This window comes from Rhinoderma darwinii, chromosome 11 (genome assembly GCF_050947455.1).
Source record: "Rhinoderma darwinii isolate aRhiDar2 chromosome 11, aRhiDar2.hap1, whole genome shotgun sequence".
Classification (NCBI taxonomy): Eukaryota; Metazoa; Chordata; class Amphibia; order Anura; family Rhinodermatidae; genus Rhinoderma; species Rhinoderma darwinii.
Genome location: NC_134697.1, coordinates 94,938,737 through 94,961,415, shown reverse-complemented (window position 1 = coordinate 94,961,415; position 22,679 = coordinate 94,938,737). Strand labels below are relative to the sequence as shown.

The following is a 22,679-nucleotide window of genomic DNA, read 5'->3' as shown; positions in this document are numbered from 1 at the left end:
GTGACAATAACTCTTATTCAGCCAATAGCAGACCATAAGAATATTTCAAGTACATAATTCTAATTCTTCATTAAAATGCTGACATCAGGTAACACCTGGAGACAAGCATACAATGGGGAGGTGTTAACTGTTCTTTCCCATGAGGGAGTTTGTTGCGCTAATGAGAAATAGTTGCACTTTATGTCTGGACGTTCAGCAAACCCGCCAGCCATGGATGTATGAAGGCCACACGATGATCACATAAAGATAACACATTTCTTTGAGACTCCTCTAGAATTATATAGAGAAAAGGTCATTTCAAAATGGAGAATACATATCTTAGTAATTCGGCCTCCTGCTTGATAATTCATAATGTAATTTAATACAGAGAATATAAGCAAATAAACCATCCTTCACAGCTCCTATAACACGACTTTGGAGTTGTTGAGTTTCTCTAATTCACTGATTTTCAACGTTTTCTTTTACCCTGTGGGATCCCTTACAACTCCCCCATTCCTACTCTCAGGGTATGTTCACACGGCTTATTTTTGTACGTTTTTCGGGCCGTAAACGGCTGAAAAATTGGAAGCAGAACGCCTCCGAACATCTACCCATTGATTTCAATGGGAAAAACTGCGTTCTGTTCTGAAAGGGTGTTTTGGAAAACGGCCGGGTAAAAAAAACGCCCGCGAAAAAGAAGTGCAGGTCACTTTTTGAGCCGTTTTTCGTTGACTCTATAGAAAAATAGCTCCAAAAACGGTCGTAAAAAAACGTGAGTGGCTTAAAAAACTTCTGAAAATCAGGCGCTGTGTTCCCTTGAGAACAGCTCCGTATTTTCAGCCGTTTGTGTGTGTGAACATCGCCTGACAGCCACAGTTGCTGTATTTTAGACCCTCCTTGAAAACTCTTTGCTAATTAATGCCTTGGAGTACAAAGGCTGTCTCCACTCTATGGGCTCCCCATCACCCGATGATCCTGGTTGTGACAGAGGTTATGAGAGGCGCCTTCAGGGCAGTTCATGATATAGAGGGCGTTATAAAAAACATCTAATCAATGCGGCTACATATGGATTATAGGGTTCCATGAGAAACTACAAATCGTCCCGCAAAAATCAAACCCTCATACGGCGATATTGATGGAAAACTATAAAAATATGATGGCTTTCGAAAGAAGAGGAGGGAAAAAAGAGAATAAAAAGTGGCTGCGGAGGGAAGGGGTCACGGGCGGTGCAGACCTGCGCAGTCCGATGCTGTTGACTCCCCACTGACGGGGCTGCAGCTATCCGGCCCCCGATAGTCAGACGCCACGCTACTCTATTGGACTTCTCACGGGTATAGACAATATTTGAACTTCCCTCCTTACAACTCCGGGAAGAGTGGACGGACAGACAACTAACATCCATTCAGGGTCAGTAAATGATTTATGTTCGTTGGGCTTTACTTTAATGACGCTTATGTTCCGTTTCATATTCGGATCAAAGTTTTTTTGCTTCGAGCCGAATAAATTCGTTCCGCAACGAGCGTGCAAATTGGCTTGAAAGGGTGTTTGACACTGAGGGCTTCTAGGATATTATCCCACCTGTTTCTAGCTCTCTAACGCAAAACACAGCCCTAGTAATGTCAAAGTGACAGCAACATATATGGTTATGGGTCAACATATGAGGGGAATGACGTCATTGATGCGGCAGTGGTCCCTCCTGCCAATCCTCGTGGCCTCGAAGGGCCTCAGGAGGTGACACACTTCTGCAAAACAACATATTGTCCCTGTGGTCGGCTGCAGGCAGTAATCATTGACCGCCTTTTTGCTGCTCGTATAGAAGGTCCAGCATGTGCAAGGTGGAGTCCCATTGAGTTGGGGATGTGAGGATGTCGTCCGTTGAGGAGGAACTGGAGGAGGACAGGATCTGCCTGGTGTCGAAAGACCTACAAAGTCCTGGAGGCGTCACTAGCACCCGGCCTTGTTGCCTTTTTGGACTGTCACCGCTGCTGCTCAAAATATTGACCCAGTGAGCCATGAAAGCCGTGTATTGACCCTGCCCATAACTGTATCTCCACGTGACGACAGTGGTGAGCACCATGTCACACGGCCACATATGTAGGGAGCTTGTACTCCTTTAGCCCCGTTCCCGCAACGAACGGAGCCGCACAGCAGGACTCCTCAGCCACGTTAGGCCTGTAGCCAGAAAAAAAACGCAGAAACGGGACCCTTGTGTAGGCTGGCGCGTTGCAGTGATGTCATCGCGCCAGCCTGCGCAGGGATCCTGTCCCAGCATCTTATAGCTCCCTGCTCCGCCATAGTATTCAATTGTATCTTCATCCTGGGGACCTCCCTGTGACGCGATCGAGGGACATACCATATATGGACAGACATCCATGTTGTTAGGGCATACTAAGATGTGGAAGGATGAGCCTCCTATTTTATTTTGTATTAAAAAAATTTTTTTATTTTGTTTCAAAATTCTAGTGGCCGTTCCTGCTCTGGTGTGCACCACCTATTGAATTCATAAATGTTGTGGGTATGGGAAGAGAGGGAAATAGAGCAGGACTGGTCAAAGTCGCCTTCAATTATTTTGTTATTGATACCGACTGTTGTAGGGAAAGGATTTAATTGTGCAAAGTCCCCTTTTTCCTTGATTGCCCCCAGAAGAAGCTGACTTCGCTCAGCGAAACGTACGTCGGGACAATACCGACCAGTTATCAGGGAAAGGAACACACAGGGAGAGACAATAAATACAATAATTGAAGGCGACTTTGACCAGTCCTGCTCTATTTCCCTCCCCATACCCACAACATTTAGGGCATACTAAGGCCTCATGCACACGAACGTAAAAACGCCCATAATTACGGGCCCATGGACTTCTATTAGCCACGTGTACCTTCCCGTATGCCTACGGGAAGGTGCCCTTGCCGTTGAAAAATATAGGACATGTCCTATTTCAGGCCGTAATAACGGCACGCGCCGGCCCATAGAAGTCTAGGGGGTCTCCGTAATTATGGGTGACTCCGTGTGTGTCACATGGACTGCCGCGTCATCCAGGGAGGTCGGGCTGGATGTCGAAAGAGGGACGCGTCACCAAGACAACGGCCGGTAAGTATGAATTTTTTTTACTTTTACTACGGAAAGGGCTGCCCCTTCTCTCTATCCTGCACTGATAGAGAGAAGGGGCTGCCGATTAGTGCAGTGCAATTTTGCAGTGAAAACGTGCCCGTAAATACTGGTGCAATAAGGGTCGAATACGTGTGACCAAGGACCCGTATTTACGCCAGTGTTTACGGGAGGACAAAAATACGTTCGTGTGCATGAGGCCTTAGGTAGGTCCTAACCACTGCCTGTGTACTATCCGTATATAGATATACAAATTTTCTACCCGGTGTTGCTCGGGAGGTTGACTTACGGTATGGATAAAAAAGCTCACTATTTAAATACCCCTCATTATGACTTTAATTGCTACCTCTCTATATGGATTTAATTGCTAGAGAGTGTAAATAATATTATTGGAAGCATAAAATAAATGAAATGAAGCAATATATTCTTTACAGATTTATATAGTGTTGATTTAGGACTGCATGTTTCTTTCGAAAATAAATAGAATATAGTGTGCATTTCCCAGCATTGAACACACGATGGTGCTGCTGCTCAGCGTATCACTAGGCTGCCTGCATTACATTCAATTTAGTGAGATTTCTCAGCAATGACCACACGATGGCGCTGCTGCTTAGCGTATCACAATCAGGCTTAAAGGAACAGTGTCATCACAATTTTTTTTTTAATATGTTAAAGATGTTAGTGCTTTATTAAAAACTTTTATATTTATTTGTGTGTTTGTGTTTTACTTTTTCTTATTTTTACACTTTTTCTTCTCTATGGGGGCTGCCATTTTTTGTTCCATTTCTGTATGTGTCGATTAACGACACATACAGACATGGAATACGGCAGCCACAGTCCCATAGAGACTGCGAACGGGTCCCGTCCCATCCACTTCTGTGTACGCCGTCTGTGTGGGAACTGCGCATGCGCCGCTCCCACACAGTCCAACTTGAAATTGGCGCCGTCCGGCGCCATTTTCCTGTGGACCGGAAGTCGCGGCCGGACAGTAATATTACTACTTCCGGTCGCGGCTTCCGGACTTGTGCACTTGGAGCAGCGGCAGCGGACGGGCCGGAGGGAGCCGCGGCGGCAGGAGCAGGTAAGAGATTTCAATGTATGTTCGTGTACGTTTACTACTGTATGTAAACCTACTACACTGTGTGTTAGCTCAAAAAATGGCGACACAGTGTAGGAGGTTAGACCGTTCAAACCCCTCGTTTATCCCGGCACTAGCCAGGATAAAGGAGGGGGGGGGGATGCTGAGAGCTCACTAGAGCGAGGGCTTTTTACCCAATTTTTCAATGCTGCAATTTTGGGAATAGCTCCATCTAGTGACCAGCAATGGGAAATATTATAAATTAGAATTAATTTATAATATTTCCTGACTCGTGAAAAAAAAATAAAAAAAAATTTGAACAATGTTTAACCCCTTAATGACCGGGCCATTTTGCACGTTAATGACCAAGGATTATTTTTTGTTTTTTCACGGTCGCATTCCAAGAGTCGTAACTCTTTTTTTATTCCGTCGACGTAGCCGTATAAGGGCTTGTTTTTTCCGGGACGAGTTGTATTTTGTAATTGTACCATTTTTAGATGCTTATAACATATTGATTAACTTTTATTAACTTTATTTTAGGAGAGAATTGAAAATAAGCAGCTATTCCAGCATTAATTTTCACGTTATAAATTTACGCCGTTTACTATGCAGCTTAAATAACATGTTAACTTTATTCTATGGGTCGGCACGATTACAGGGATACCAAATGTGTAAAGGTTTTATATGTTTTTTCTACGTTTGCACAATAAAAACCCTTTTAGAAAAAAATTACTTGTTTTTGCATCGCCGCGTTCCAAGAGGCGTAATTTTTTTATTTTTCCGTCGATGTGGCCGTACGTGGGATTGATTTTTGCGGGACAATGTGTAGTTTTCATTAGTACTATTTTGGGGTACATAGGACTTCTAGATTAACTTTTATTTTATTTTTTATGGGGGGAATGGGAGAAAAGAGAGAATTTTGCCGTTGTTTTTTGCGTTTTCTTTGGACGCCGTTCATCCGGCGGTTTAATTAATGTGTTCATTTTATTGGTCAAGTTGTTACGATCGCGGGGATACCATATATGTGTATGTGTGATTTGTTTTGACCGTTTTATTAAATAAAACCACTTTTTGGGGCAAAAAAGTAGTTTTATTTGACTTTGACTGTAATTTTTTTTATTTTTTTTTCACAAACTTTATTTAACGGTTTTACTTTTTTTTTTTTAGTCCCACCAGGGGACTTCACTATGCGATATGCCGATCGCATATATAATGCTTTGGTATACTTCGTATACCAAAGCATTATTGCCTGTCAGTGTAAAACTGACAGGCAACCTGTTAGGTCATGCCTCCGACATCGCCTAACAGGCAGATGCTGAAGACAGACCTGGGGGTCTTTGTTAGACCCCCGGCTGTCATGGAAACCCGACGGCGACCCGCGATTTGTTTGCGGGGGCGCCGATCGGGAGACAGAGGGAGTTCCCCCCTCTGTCAAACACATTAAATGCCGCTGTCACTGTTGACAGCGGCATTTAATGGGTTAAACTGCCGGAATCGGCGCGTGCTTCGATTCCGACAGTTGCAGCAGGAGCCAGGCTGTGTATAACAGCCGTGCTCCTGCCGCTGATCGCGTGGGTAAACTGTCAGTACCCGCGCGATCACAGGACGGATATATCCGTCCTCCTGCGCGAACTAGCAGCTGCTGAGGACGGATATATCCGTCCTTCGGCGTTAAGGGGTTAATCACCTACACACTAAATGTTTAATTAAAAAAACAAAAACATGTTTTTCTGGCAACACATTCCCTTTAAAGGGAATGTGTCGCTAGAAATTATTATTTTTTTTTTTAAAGTTAAACTGTTAGTATATAAATGATTAAACATTGTTCTAATTTTTAAAAATTTTTCACGAGTCAGGAAATATTATAAATTAGATTTTACTTTATAACATTTCTATGTGCTGGTCACTAGAGGGAGCAATTCCCAAAATTACAGCATTGGCATGTGGTAAAGCAACCACATTGCTTTATGCTTCAAAATTTGAGAAAACTCACTCGCTCTAGTGAGCTCTCAGAATCCCCCCTCCTTTATTCTGGCTAGTGCCAGGAGAAAGGAGGGGGTTGAACGTTCAAGCCTCCTACACTGTGTGTCGCCATTTTTTGAGCGAATACACAGTATAGTAGTCTTGCATACAGTGGTAATCACACAGTAAAACACGAACAAACACAGACATAACTTACCTGCTCCTGCCGCTTCCTCCAGTCCTAGTGCTTGCTTCAGAACACAAGTCCGGAAGCCGCGACCGGAAGTAGTAATCTTACTGTCCGGCAGCGGCTTCCAGTCCACATCAAAATGGCGCCGGATTTCGCTCTACGAACGCCGTTCCCACACAGACGGCGTATTCTGCAGTGAATGGAACGGCTCCCGTTCACATTCTCTATGGGGATGTATGTGCCGTATTCCATCTCTATATGTGTCGTTAATCGACACATACAGAAATGAAAAAGAAAAATGGCAGCCCCCATAGAGGAGAAAAAGTTAAAAAATAAAAAAAAGTAAAACACAAACACACAAATAAATAACATTTTTTTAAATAAAACACTAAAAGCAAATTGATCTAAAAAATTTTTTTTTGCGACACCCTTCCTTTAAAACAAACTTTCAAAAATATATAATAGATATACCAGTACATTAAAGTTAAAAAGTAAAAGTAATAAAAAAATAATGTTAAATAAAAAATGTAAAAAAAATACACAAATGCTAATTTTTTTACATTAAACATTATTCAAATAAGTCCCAATTTGTAAAATAATATAAATATTTGGTATTGTCACGACCGTCATTTATGATGACCGGTGTATGCTGTAAAAAAAGAAAAGAAAAACTGCTTTTTTTCCTGCATTTTTGCCAAAATAAAAATGTATATAAATTAAGCGATTATGTAAATGTACCAAAAAACAAAGTCTCATACAGCTACATCCAGCAAAAAATTAAAAAGTTATCAGCGCGGGATGCAAAGAGGAAAAAATAAAAAATTGTTCTGTCCTTAAGGCCAAAATTGGCCGTATCCCTAAGGGGTTAACCCAATGTTGTCCATTATGACTGAGGAACATGATGGGGTTAATTACTATTAATGTGGGGCACATAGAGGGTCAGAATTGATGATCACATCCCGCGCACCAAGACTTATGAGGCTTTCATTTTCTGGATTCATTTAATTCCGTGTTTTACATTTTTATTATGAGCAGACAAGTCACTAAACATTAGAATTTTTTTTGTAATTAAATATATATATATTGTTATGCACGCGGTTGCTGATCGCTGGCATATCCCACCTACCGCGACCTCAGACCCCTCGAATCAGGCTGGCATCTCCACCTACAGAGACGCCGGCACACACTGCTCTCACCAGTCGTCCCCAGTCTTAAAGGGCCAGCGCGCGCACCAGCAGATTTGTCCATGACCAACCCCAGCACACCCGGGACTTTAAGAAGAACTCTGCGCACTTCCATTTTGCCTGAGCAATGTTGTGTCTTCCTAGTGTTTGTCATGCAAATGATTCCTTAGCGGTATCCCGTATCTAGTATCTGTGTCCGGTCCCCGTGCCAAGTCCATTGTCCGAAACGACTTCTGCGTTCAAGTCCAGCGGCTGTGCCAAGTCCAGCACCAGCCAGCAATCCAGGTACTCTTGTCCTAGTGACTGTTATTGACATTTTGTTTGACCAGCTGCTACTTCGCTATGGCAGAGTGGGTCCACATACCCCACCGCCATGACTCACATATATACAGTTAGGTCCAGAATTATTTGGACAGTGACACAATCTCCATGATTTGGGCTCTGCTGCCACCACATTGGATTTGAAATGAAAAAACGGAGATACAATTGAAGTTCAGACTTTCAGGTTTTATTCAAGGAGTTGAACAAAAATCTCCTGTGAAACGGTTTGGAATTGCCGCCATTTTTCTACACAGACGCCTCATTACAGGGGCTCAAAAGTAATTGGACAAATTAATATTACCAGAAATCAAAAAACATTTTTTTAATACTTTGTAGAGAATCCTTTGCAGGCAATGACTGCCTGAAGTCTGGAACCCATGGACATCACCACACGCCGGGTTTCCTCCTGTGTGACACAGGAAGTGGAGAAAAAGTTGCAGCTTTCGGGACGCGGCGCCTGACAGGTAAGTACTCAAACAAAGTATATATTTCAGTATATTTATTGCAATTAACACTATGCGTTTCAGGACCGGACAGGTCCCTTCCTCAGATTTGATTATATAGACGGGATCTGTGATGTTAACTTTTCTCTTAGTCCTGAACGATCCTCCTCCTGGGTCCCCTCCCTGAACTACAAACCGTCCAAGCATTGTTTGGTCACCTGGTGGTACAAGCAGCTAAACTGCTTATTTCCTTACACTGGAGGGACACAGAACCTCCTACGATCCAACATTGGCAGGTAAAGGTCCATCAGTTATACAGTTTCTAAGAACTTTTTGGGTGGGATCCTGGTAATAGACAAAAGTCCCTCCGCACATGGGACAGGTAGATAAAGTATAAAAATGTACAGGATGGGACTCCTCATACTCCTCTTGCTATCTAGACTGGTTGTTTTATAACCTGTATGCTGTCCTTCCCACCTACTCCTATAGCGACATATGATGATATCTCTTTGGCCTAAAACCTTGGGTATTCTAATTCTATGGTTATTGCTGCTACATATCTACCTTTGTCATGTCCGTGGCTGTGGGCTGTCGGCTCCAATCTCCCCCTGACAGCCGCAGCCACGAGTCTTCAAGCGCTGGCCCCAACCTCCTCCTCAGGAGACGCCAGCACTCGCTTCCACTCACCTCAGCCGAATCCCGTAGGGATGAACATCAGGCCGTGAGTACCCTGGACTATAAGAGGGGTCCAGCCCCCTGCTTTGATGCCTGAGCGTTGTTGTTTCCCTAGTTTGTCTATGCGATGGTCTCCTAGTGTGTTCCTGTTCCCTGCATTCCGTACTGTCCTAGTCGAGTACTGTGCTGAACAAAAGTCGTGCTGTGCTGTATACCACGCCTGACCTGCTTCACCTCGCCTGACGTCTACCTGCTGCCTAGTCTCAGCCGAGCCTGCCATGCTACTGTCCGAGCTGCCACATGTACCTATACGAACTATAGACATTGACCTGCGCCCTGTTGGGCAGCTCCCATATCGCCAAGGCAGTACGGCCCAGTGGGTCCACAGACCCTTAGTGACAACCTTCCTGCTACTTCCAATAATCTTCCAAAACAGACGACACCATGATTGGATGTCACCCTCCGTCTTTTTATTTTGCTTCCCTTTCTTTCCATTATGTTTTATTAAGCGTTCTGGTTTTTACCACATTTTGTACTCTGTACGATATAAAATGTATGTCCATACATTTTTGTTTTTTGTATTTTTACTTTTGCTTTTGTTCAACTACTGTTATTGGTACATAAGATTTCTTAGCTACACAGGCTTTTGAGATATAATGTGTTTTTTAAATGTCCCTGCGTGGTCAGCAATTGGCTTTCCGCTTGATTGTCTTTTTATCTGTTATAAAAAACTTTAATAAAAATAGAATTGAAAAAAACAAAACAAAAAAACTTGGTGTATGTAAATTTATGAGCCACTCGGAATGCGATGAAAGAAATAAAGGCTGAAATAAATCATTATCTTTAGTAGTATTCTGACATTTCACATTCTTAAAATATAGTAGCGATCCTAGCTGATCTAAGAGAGGCACATAAGCTAACTCTGTAGTGTTCCTGGCTTAAAGAGGCTCTGTCACCAGATTTTGCAACCCCTATCTGCTATTGCAGCAGATAGGCGCTGCAATGTAGATTACAGTAACGTTTTTATTTTTAAAAAACGAGCATTTTTGGCCAAGTTATGACCATTTTTGTATTTATGCAAATGAGGCTTGCAAAAGTCCAAGTGGGCGTGTTTAAAGTAAAAGTCCAAGTGGGCGTGTATTATGTGCGTACATCGGGGCGTTTTTACTACTTTTACTAGCTGGGCGTTCTGACGAGAAGTATCATCCACCTGTTTGAGTGATGGGTATATTGCTGGAATCTGCAATAACCTTCTATATACAACAATATAATTGCACTGCCTCCAGACCACTATAGTACTCTTTTGGACAAGACCACATCAGGATTTGAACCAGTGTCTGCTTACACACTGCTTAAGCACCAGACCACCAGTTCAGGTTGATCTCTGGACTTTCTTATTGGCCCCATAAGACCAAATGTAATCGTCACTTCTGGCAGGAATAAGAACATGTCATCTTTGGAAGAATTTGTGGCCAGCTCTCAACTGCAGAGGTAGTGCACTGGTAAAGTTCTCTGATGATAAATTAGAGTTGGGAACATGCAGGTTCTATTCCCAGGATCTCCTAATTGTGTCTCCAGCCTTTCACCAGTGCAGATTCACAAGGTGAAGGATTCTCTTAAAAGAGAAATCCATTGCCCTGTTGAGTGTTAAGAACTTGACAACATTTTTGGAATTTTGGCACAGGCAGCAAGATTGTCTAAGTAAGAAGAACAACTGCCACACAAGCAGCAAGACTAGGACCAAGGTGCACAGGCCAACACTCTAGCATTCTTGAACTCAGCACTTAAGCCCCAAGCCACTGCAGTCACAGTGCTGTCATGCCCCAATGTGATCTAAAGTTTCTCTTGTTGAAAGTCAAATTACCCCTTGCTTTAAATAGGTGATAAATGTGCTGTTGTGTATCTGCTGTCCAGCTGGCTCACATCTTGTGTGTTCTGAGTTGGGTGCAGGCATCACTGCTATACAATGTGGGTTCTAATCCCCATGTTGTCCTCCTGGTGACCTTGGGGTCCTTTCCCAAGGTGCCACCTATGGAGTAATGGGTTATGATAATGGTTTGAGTGATGAGAAGATTTTCGTTAAGTACAGCTTTCTCAAAAAAGAGACAGTTGTACAACTAACATTCTTCATATAAGTAACTTTCTTATGTAGCAACATCCTTATTGCACTGCCTCCACACCACCCAGCAATGTACCTTTTAGACAAGACCACACATCAGGATTTGAATCAGGATCTGCACAGAAGACACTCACTGTTTAGGCACTGCATAAAGGACCACACCACCAGCTCAGGTTGATCTCTAGACTTTCATATTATCCCTATAAGACCAAATGTAATCATCACTTCCAGCAGAAAGAAAAATTGGAAGAAATTGTGGCCAGCTCCTGACAGCAGAGGTAGCGCACATGTAAAGTTTTCTGCTGATACATTAGAGGAGTCAGGAACATGCAGGTTCTATCCCCTGGATATCTGCCTTGTGTCTCCTCCTTGAAAGTCTTTCCCCAGTGCAGGTTCACAAGGTGAGGTATTCTGTGATCCAGTCTAAGGGTATGTGCACACACACTAATTACGTCTGTAATTGACAGACGTATTTCTGCCGCAAGTACCGGACCGAACACACTGCAGTGAGCCGGGCTCCTAGCATCATACTTATGTACGATGCTAGGAGTCCCTGCCTCGCTGCATGACAACTGTCCCGTACTGTAATCATGTTTTCAGTACGGGACAGTTGTCCTGCAGCGAGGCAGGGACTCCTAGCATCGTACATACGTATGATGCTAGGAGCCCGGCTCCCTGCATTGTGTTCGGTCCGGTACTTGCGGCCGAAATACGTCCGTCAATTACGGACGTAATTAGTGTGTGTGCACATACCCTAAAGTGACTTCTGTTGAATGGCAGGTTACTGTGCTTTTTTATGAGATGAATAATGTGATCCGGTGGAGACGTTGAGCCACTGAGCAGCGAGCTCACAGCTTATGTGCTCATAATTCAGCTTTCCCCCTTTCCCATAAGGCACCACCTGTTGGCTGACAAAAAGTGACACTTCTTTGAGTGCTGAGCATAATGGTGAAATCTACAATAATTTACTGTAAAAGAAAGCTGGTCCAGCTGCATAAGTAACTTTCTGACTGCAGCAGCATTCCCACCACACTGCCAGGTATCCCTTTGGTCAAGGCCATACACCAGGATTTGAACCAGAGTTTGCACAGAAGACACTCACTAGTTAGACATCTCTCAACCTCCACACCACCAGCTCAGGTTGATCTCTAGATTTTCTTACTGTCCCCATAAAACCAAATGCAAATGTCACTTCCATCTCAGGAATAAGAACATGACATCTTTGGAGGAATTTGTGGCCAGCTCTCAGCAGCAGAAGTAGCACGCTGGTAAAGTTTTCTGCTGATAAACTAGAATAGTCAGGGATATGTGGGTTCTATCCCCAGGATAGATGCCATGCTGTCTTTCCCCTATGTGACCTAAAGTTTTGTTTGTTGAAAATCCAATTACCCGTTTTTAAAGAGGTGATAAATGAGTTGTTGCGTTGATGGCTCACAGCTTGCGTGATCTGAGTTGAGTGCAGGGATCACTTCTATGTCAATGTGGGTTCCAATCCCCATGTTGGCTTCCTGGTGACCTTGGGCAGCTCCCCCCTTTCCCAAAGTGCCACCTATGGAGGGATGGATTATGATACCTGTTTCAGTGATGTGTATATTGCTGAAATCTACAATATAAATACAGCTGTCTAAAAAAAGAAGACATATGAAGAAAGTTACATATACAGCTAAGTAACTTTCTTATGCAGCAACATACTGGTTGCACTGCCTCCACACCACTATAACCACCACTGAGCAAAGTACCTTTCTGAACAAGGCCACACATCAGGATTTGAACCAGGATCTGTACAGAAGACACTCACTGTTCAGATGCTACTTAAGCCCCAGGCCACAAGCTCTGGAGGTTCTCTAGACTTTCTTATTGTCCCCATAAGACCAAATGTAATTGTCCCTTCCAGCAGGAATAAGAACAGGTCACCTTTCGAAGAATTTGCGGCAGACTCTCGACAGCAGAGGTAGTGCACTGGTAAAGTTCTGTGCTGATAAATTAGATCTATCCCCAGGTTCTCCTCCTTGTGTCTCCAGCCTTGAAAGCACCTAATCTCCGAGCTGCTGCGCTGTCATGCCCCAATGTGATCTAAGGTTTCTCTTTATGAAGTTGTAATCCGGCCTCAGGATAAGCGCACTCTGAGGGTACGCATATGGATGAGTCAGTTTATGCTCTTTTAAGGCAGGTTTCAGACGTTAAAGGTAATGTGTCACGAATGAAAAAAAAGTTTTCAAGCAAGTTACTTATTTTTATTAGATTTTTTTATTTTTTTGGTGCATTTTTTTTTCTTCCACAAAGTGGAATGTATTAAAAATGAAATAATAAATTGACATGTTTTCCTATGTTGACCACCAATTGCAACAGCTTCGTACACCCTCGAACTGGCAAACGGTATTTAATTAACCAGATATTTTTGATGCGAGGCTTGATGAGATGTGCAAACGTTTTTTAGATAGAGGTTACTCTAGAGGGTTGGTGACTAGACATAAAGAAAAGGTATTAAATCAATCTAGAAAGGGCGCCTTATGCGGTAAGAATAAAGTGGAGAAAAAGCCTAGGATCCCGTTTGTCTCTACCTACTCTAACGTTAGTAAAAAAATTGGGCAACATTGTTAAAAAAAAACTGGTCTATAGTACCGCAAACATTTCCTGACATTCTTGAGTTTAATTCTCCTCCTTTAATGTCCTTTAGGAGATCGTCTGGTAAAGAATTATGGTAATGCAGGATGTTTCCCCTGTCTGGGCTGCTGCAATTGCAACAGCATGCAGAAGGGGAACAGCTTCGTACACCCTCGAACTGGCAAACGGTATTTAATGAAACAATTTTTTACATGCAGATCTGATTTTGTTCTTCATCTTTTACACTGCCCCTGGGGGTTACTTTATGTAGGCGAGACCACTCAAGAGTGTAGAAATAGACTTAACCAGCATAAGAACACTATTCGGCATAAAAAGTTGGACTTGCCCATACCACAACATTTTGAGAAATACCGACATAATGTTTCGCAATTGGATTTTAGAATTATCGACGGGATTCCTCTGTTACGCAGGGGAGGCGACAGGGAGGCTATGCTAAAGAGGTTGGAGCTTCCCTGGATTTATGAGTTAGATTGCATGGAACCAAAGGGCTTAAATTGGGAGTTTAAGATTGGCTCACTCTTTTAGCTTTGCTGTTTGATGCGTGCCAATGTCATGTTGCTGTAGGTTTGTTTTTAAATCTAAGTGCTTATAACCGTTATGTAGTTTATGGATATATTGTCCTGTTGAACAGTTTTTTAATGTATAATAAAATGTATTATTTTTTCTTTTAGGTTATTTGCACATATTGGAATTTGTGAACCCAGTGAAAATGGAGCCCCGGACTGAGTTCATATATTGAATACCTATATAGAACCAGACCTAACGATAAACGTTATAGTAAACGTCCACACATATCAAGGAAAAACAGACAATAAATACCTATAACTGTATGTGAAGACAAATCAAATCTCCCAAAAGGGAAAAATAATGACACCAAGTACAGTAAGTAACTTGCAAAAAATATAAATTCTTTATTACAATATACATAAGAACATGTTGGCCATCAGGACCTAAAAACCACAGACAATTAAAATATACAATGTGGAGAACATGAGGCTACTCAGAATGGCCTATATTCAACATTCAATAATACCAGACAGGGTCACTATGACAGTCATGCTATAAATGTACAGTACAAGGATAACAGAAACCGCAAAATGTGTCTCCAGAAAGCATGCTGAAACAGAACAATGTAATACAGACCCTGTAAAAAATAGTATACACGAGAGACTTGTAGCTAACACTGAAATCTCAGTGTAAATAAAGTGGTATAGAGACCAGGGTATCACCAAAAATCAGAGTAGGTCCCAGAAGCCATACCAACCCGTGTATTGCATATCAAGCCAAAAATGAGCTCCACAGCAAGAGCCCCGACGCACGTTTCGCGGTAGCTTTTTCAAGGGGAAAATGGAGCCCCGGACTGAGTTCATATATTGTTGATATTTTTGTGCTGCTTCATTTTCCCTCTGCCACATTGCTCTCCATTGTTGTCCTGTACTATAATAAAATGGTATCAAGATACAGGTTTCGGTTTGATCCACTAGCGAATATATTAACGTGATTATATAGCTCCATTTTTTGTAATTTTTGGATATCCATTGGTTAGATTGCTTTATCTTTCCCAATGTTTGGTAGTCCTTGAGCGGGCTTTTTTTCATTGCATGTTAGGCATGTAAATAGAGTTTTATTACTCAGTATCTAGCCTGGTATTCACATACGTTAAGTAATGTGAATTGCATGAGCCCCCTGTTTATATAGGTGAAAATACGGTGGAGTGTGTTACGTTGTTCGTAAACAATGTTGTATTATTTGATACAAGTAAAATCATCTTGCTATGGAGATAATAAACATCATGTTACTTACCGTGGAGTGGAGAGCGGGTTACCATGGTAGCGACATCTGATAATGCACCATGTTGCTTGCAGCCATGTGATCGGGGGTTACTAGGTTACGTCGCTTTGTTGTTATGACGTCTAGTGAATCCCGCGCATGGGCAGAACGGAGAGACAAAAGCCGACACATTACTAATGCCGAATTTGACAGTTTGCTTCAACTAACAGTCAGGTTATCCACTCATTCGGTTATTGTACACTTTTATTCACATGTCTTTTTCTATTGTTGTACTTCCATTTGCCTGTTGTTTCCGCATTTGCATCTGTTTATTCAATCACTGCTGTGATGTCATTTACCCCATATAAAACCCCATTTGCACTTGTTTTATGGCTTGAGAAAGACCCTCACTTGGGTCGAAGCATCGCTATTTATGGTGGAATAAAGATTCTCCTTTTGATACTTTGATACCTGTGTGCGCTGTGCTTTTCCTATCTACCTATGTCTATTTGGAGTTGGACTGGCTACAACTTGACACTGCCTGCACCGATTGAAACCTTTTCCTGTTTAATGCCCCTCATGAATGCTCCTGGGACTGTGATGTGCTGCTGATTTTTTTCTTTGCGTAAAAAAGAGGCATCTGATGAATCTTCACGCATAAAAAACGCTCTAAGTGCTCCCATAGTCAATGGGAGTCCTAATTATGCGCCAAGAAACGTGCAGAAAGTGTGCAAAAAACACGTGGAAACCGCCCGCATTTTAAAAAGGGAGAAGACAGAAGTTTGCTGTAGGTAAGTTTTTTTTTTCATATTACGAACTTAATTATTTATTTTTTTGCAGTTTCCGCTGGACCGTTTGGACTACGTCCATTTCAATAAAAAATATTTTGTAACGGTGTATTTGTGCGGTTTTGACACGTTTTCACCGTGCAGCTGAAAACCTCATCAAAAAAATTGCTGTAAAAACGCATGCATTTTTAAAAGTGCTTTTCGGCCATGAGGGAAAGACGCGGGAAAACCGCACTTTGTGTATTATACACTCTTGGGCCCTGTTCAGTCTTTTGCAGGCAATAAAAAAAATCTGTCTCAGACTTCCTTCAGGAATTTTGAGGTAGATTTTGAACTGCCTTCCCTTTCTTGTCCACGGTTTTCTGTGCGGTTTTTGCCCGCGGCCATTAAATCTAATGCATGAACCACAGGCAAAAAACGCCATGAAAACCAATTGTAAACTAGCGCCACAGGTTTTTTCTGCCTCCCATTAATTTCAATAAGAGGTCAGAGGTGGAAGCTGTGCTAAGGACACGCTGTTTTGGTTTTTTTTCTCCCCGCGTGCGGCCAAATCCGCCTGGGAAGAAGACGCGTCTGCATCACATTGAAATCAATGCGGGGCAATTTCAGGGAGTTTTATGGAGCTGATTCAGAGACGGTTTCCGTGCCAAAAATCTCTGTGTGAACAGAGAGTTATGTCTGTTTTTTAATACTTCATTAGCACCTTAGTAATTGCAGTTGTGTGTTTGATGACATCCATTACTAAGGTGAGGCTTAGTGCTAGCCACTAAAAAGGCGATCACTAACCGACCCCCATTATTACCCCAGTACCCACTGCCACAGGGGTATCGGGACAAGCCGGGTATAATCTGGTACCCGACCATCAGTAGCGATGGCCGGAGAACGCGGTGGCCCCAGGCTGGTATTAAGAGGCCGGGAAGGGCCAAAAACAGTGGCCCTTCCCACCCTGGCAATGCTAGGCTGCGGCTGCTGCTGTGTTGAAAATGAAGAGGCCACCATAAAATTTTCGTTTTTTTTTTTGTTTTTTTTAACTACATGGGGGTCCCCCCCTATTTTTTTGTAACCAGCCAGATACAACATTGCAGCAGACTAGCATTACAAGGGTGGGAAGGGCCACATTATGAGGCTGGGAAGGGCCAAAAACCGCCAGCCTACAACCGCCCTAGTTTCCGACCATCACTACAGATGGTCGGGTACTGGATTGTACCTGGCTCTTCCCGAGACCCCTGGTGGAGGTGGGTACTGGCGTAATAATGGGGGGTTAGTTGCAGCCCTTTTGCTGGCTAAAACTAAGCCCCGCCTTAGTAATGGACATTGTCAAACAGACTACTTCCATTACTAAGGTGATAATAAATTATTCAAAAAAACAGACATCAGAAAATATTTTTTATTGAAATAAAAACTCCCCCACATGACCCTCGTTAATGATTTTATTTATTTAAAAAAACAAACATAGATCATCGCAGTAGTCCAACGACTCTACGATGTAGTCAAGTAGGTCCAGCGGAACCTGCAAAACCAAAAAAATAAAAAGAGTTAGTAATATGAAAAATATAAATACTTATACTCACCTACAGCGACTTCTGTCTTCCCCCCTACGCCGCAAAAGAAACTCGAGGTCAATGAACTGGGACAAAAAACTAGAGATGCAGCAGAAATATTAATAGTTATTAATAATTCTGGCGCATCATGGAGCTCCCCCCAAAAACCTCCCCCACACATGCAGCCGCTCCATAAAAAACACCCCCCCCCCAACGTACCGCCACACACTCACGTACTCCCCCAGCCTACAACTATACTATATATCAAGATAGATAGACATGAGAGATATGAGATAGATAGACATATGAGATAGATAGACATATGAGATAGATAGATCGATATGAGATAGATAGATCGATATGAGATAGATAGATCGATATGAGATAGATAGATAGATAGATATGAGATAGATAGATAAATAAAAAAAAGAAGCGTTTTCTATTCTCCCTCTCCTGACAGCCTGCCAGGAGAGAGGAAGTTACATCAGGTCAGCGGACGGACGGCCCGCCAATGGGGGGGGGGGCACGGCGAGAGGGAGGAGCTTGGCGAGAGGGGGCGCAGCCCCCCTGCCACAAACATGCAAAGAACACATACACCCCTTACATGCAGTGCGGCCGGTCACCAAAATGGCACTGGCTTTCCCCCTATAAAACAGCTTCCATGCGGGTCGCTCTGAACTGTGCATGCGCAGTACAGAGCTCGACGGAAAAGCAGAGGACATGCGAAGGGGAGACGTTCATATGTCCTATGGCCTGTAGCTGCCATATTCCATCTGTGTGTGTGTCGTGAACAGACATATACACAGATGAAATAAAAAATGACAGACCCTAGTTAAGTAAAAAAGTTGAAACAAAAATAAATAAAAGTAAATGGAACATTCTAGTGAATAAACACACACAAAATAATAATTAAAAAAAAATCATGACACCTTTCCTTTAAAATATGTCCCCTTGTTTAACTACGCACTTATCTGGAAAACCGCACTTTGTGGCACACTCGGGGCACTCAGTAAAGCCTTGCTTGCAGTCTCTGCAGCTCAGACAACAATCAGTCCATTATTGAGCTCCTTATTTATGATAATACAGGGTGATTAAGATGTTCTAGCCTCACTATTCATAACCGGGAGAACAGAACACATTAACATGGAAAGACACGATCTATCCAAGTTTTATCTATACACTACAAATGTTCAAAGTCATTCCATTGGTGACACGGAAGATGTCTAGGCGGTAGTCCAGACGGGTGCCATCCTCGAATATGGACGCAACTTTTTCAGTGATGTGTTGTCTCAGGTCGCGCAGATCCTGTGGCCGAGGGGGGGGGGGCAGATACACTGAGTTTTTGATGTAGCCCCACAGAAAGAAGTCGCCGGGTGTTATATCTGGCAATCGTGGAGGCCAGCACAATATTGGTGAATCGTGGCTTCCGGCGCGGCCAATCCAACATTCCAGTAGTTTCATTCAGGTATCGTCGAACATCCAAATGGAAATGTGGAGTAGCACCATCCTGCTGATAGACTACGTTTGGCATATCTTACTGAGGATGAACTCAACTTGCTTTTGAATCAATTGAATACTAACAATATGGGCATCAAACTTGCGAGTAAATATAGTAAAACCAAAATTGATTTCCTGGATTTAAAAATAGTGGTTGAAGCTGATGGTAAGCTTAATACCGATATTTTTCGAAAGACCACCTCTGTTAATTCTTACCTAATGGCTGGCTCCTCCCACCCTAGACATATTATTAGGGCCATCACAAGGGGGCAATTCCTCCGGGCTAGAAGGATTTGCTCTACTGAGGATGGTTTTGAACATCGATCCAAGGATCTTCTGAGAAGATTCCTCAATAGAGGCTATGAAGAAAAGGAAGTGATACGTGAATATGAGTATGCCAAAACCAAGTCTAGAACCGATCTGCTAAAACTCCAAGGAAGACATGGGTCAGACAAAGACGTGGTAAGATTTATATCAGGGTATAATAAGCAGTGGAATATTATGCGTGGGATATTTAATAAACACTGGTCTATTTTGAAAACGGACAAACGTTTATCTAGAATACTCACTCCTTTTCCAGCCATGACACCACGTCGGAGTCCCAATCTCCGTGATATGCTTGTTCGCAATTATTATGTTCCCTCTATATCCAACCAATATCTATTTGGATCAAGAGGGCCTAAATGGGGAAACGTGTCATGTGAAAAATGTGGAGCCTGTCCGGTAATGGAGAGAACGGATGTATTCTCTGGCTCGGATTGCGCCAAGTCGTACAAAATTGTGCATTTTGTAAATTGTAATACAAGAAATGTCATCTATCATGCACAATGTCCCTGTAAAAAGATCTATATCGGGATGACTTCAAGGGAATTGAAAGTACGTATAATGGAGCATATCATGGACATCAAGGGTATTCAGTATAAACATAACGGAGATGAGGAGATACCATTTGGTGATAGGAGCAAACCTCTTGCAAGACATTTCAAGGAATGTCATGGCAGTACATTTCAAGGAATGTCATGGCTACACATAGCGATATAGCTATATCGCTATGTGCAGAGTAAATGAATGGAGAGAAGTGTATGACGCTGATTGATCACTGATTGGTCAGCGTCATACACTTCTCTCCACAATGCCCACTTGGTCAAAAAGTAAAACATGCCCAGTTGTCCATTAAGAAACTCATTAGCATAAAGCTAAAATAGGTCATAACTCCGTCAAAAATGATCGTTTTTCTAAATAAAAAACACTGCTGTAATCTACATTACAGCGCCGATCACATCATGTACAATATAGGCCACTTATAATGTGGTGACAAAGTCTCTTTAAGGACTTTTGCACCATCCTGAAAAACCATAGTTTTGTTAGAAAAGGAATAATTGTAAGATTTTTTTTTAGATATAATTTATTTACCAAGAGAATTACACAATTTTCTACGGTCTCAACATTAATATGGCTACTCCACTCTATGACATTTCTGATGTTTAGAAAGGGATGATCTATGATTAAAACATTTCCCACATTCTGAACACGAGAATGGCTTCTCTCCTGTGTGAGTGCTCTGATGTTTAATAACATCAGATTTCTTGCAAAAACACTTTCCGCATTCTGGACATGAAAATGGCTTCTCCCCCGTGTGAATTCTCTGGTGTTCGACAAGATGTGATTTCCTGGTGAAGCATTTCCCGCATTCTGTACATGAAAATGGCTTCTCCCCTGTGTGACTTCGCTGATGTTTAACAAGATCGGATTTCTGAATAAAACATTTCCCACATTCAGAACATGAAAACGGCTTCTCCCCGGTGTGAGTTCTCTGATGTTTAACAAGGACTGATTTTTGTCTGAAACATCTCCCACATTCTGAACATGAAAATGGCTTCTCCCCTGTGTGAATTCTTTGATGTTTAACCAGGACTGATTTCTGGACATAACATTTTCCACATTCTGAACATAAAAATGGTTTCTCACCAGTGTGCAATCTTTGATGTACAATAAGATGTGTTTTTATATTAAAACATTTCCCACATTCTGAACAAGAATATGGTTTCTCCCCTCTGTGCCTTCTTTGATGTTTAATAAGATCTGACTTATGGCGAAAACATTTCTCACATTCCGTGCATGAATATGGCTTCTCCCCTGTGTGAGTAACGTGATGTTTATCAAAATTCGATTTTAAGGTAAAACATTTTCCACATTCTGAACATAAAAACGGCCTCTCATCTCTGTGAATTCTTTCATGCATAGACAGAACAGATTTCTTTTTAAAGTGTTTCCCACATTCGGAACATGGAAATATTTCTCCCATTGTACAATATTCAACAATCTGTGCTGGATCAGATGATAGTTCCTTGTGATTATTGGGATCAGTGTATAGATCTCTGCTGTGAAGGACTGAGGGTATACTTGTGGGATTGGGCTGTTCTTGTGTGATCGTATTATATTTTACTTCATAATTTGGAGAGAAGTTGTGATGTCCCTCCAAGTTATTGGTACAGTCATCAGCTGGAAATGGAATACAGATATTTTTTAACATTACAAGAATCTCCCCCTATAATGACCAAAAACAAACTTTAACAGGTTATGGTTTTTTTTAATCCCACTGTTAGACGTTCAATTATCAAAGCCATAGTTCAAGAATAGAGCACAGTTACAACAATCCTCATCCAGAAACATAAAAATTGTTTCCCCAGACGAAAACAATGCCCAGGATAGGTCATCATTGGTAGATTGGTGTGGGTGGGGGTTCGACCTCCTAGGCCCAACCACTCATCAGATCAGAGAGCTGTTTATCCAGGGATATTTTTTCCCGATGATCGCAGAGGTCCCAGGGGTCAGAACCCCACTAATTCTATTGGCGACTTCACATACTGAATTTTTTTGGGGGTAAAAAACACTGCTGCTGTTACTTTTAAGTCTTTAGTAAAATATTTTAAGTCTAAATACACAGCATATTGTTTTTTTATGTTTTGTATAATTTTGGGGGTCAGTGCTGTTTTTATCAAAACGCAGCATGCTATAGGTACAGTGTTTTATTTTTTTGGGTGTTTTTCTCCATACTGTTCTCTACAGGACTTTAGAAACGCCATGAAAAAATGTCTTCTAAAAATAAACATACGCAAAAAACAACACTTGTCACCATAATTAGTTCTCTTTAGATTAGACCAAATGTAGAAGAAGATCTTATTGAAGCTCTTAAAGATGAACTAGTAACCCAACCCCACACTTTGGTCCTCAAAGTGCCAATCAGACGGCCCCTCTCACTCTACTGAAAATGGCCAACTCTCTACTCAAGGGTAATTAACCTTTCAGAAAACTTCTGACATGTCATAATGATATGTCAGAAGTTTTGATCGGTGGGGGTCCGAGCTCTGAGACTACCACCGATCGCTAAAACGAAGTGGA

At 42.1% G+C, this 22,679-nt stretch overlaps 1 protein-coding gene across 1 annotated transcript in view; it reads right to left on the bottom strand.

The window, feature by feature from the left end:
- Positions 1–22,679, bottom strand: part of LOC142663471 (uncharacterized) — a 62,031-nt gene that overhangs the window by 10,936 nt on the left and 28,416 nt on the right. The window contains exon 9 of the mRNA XM_075842145.1: positions 20,743–21,779. Coding sequence (XP_075698260.1) covers positions 20,743–21,779 — 1,037 coding nt within the window. The remainder of the gene's footprint in view (positions 1–20,742; positions 21,780–22,679) is intronic.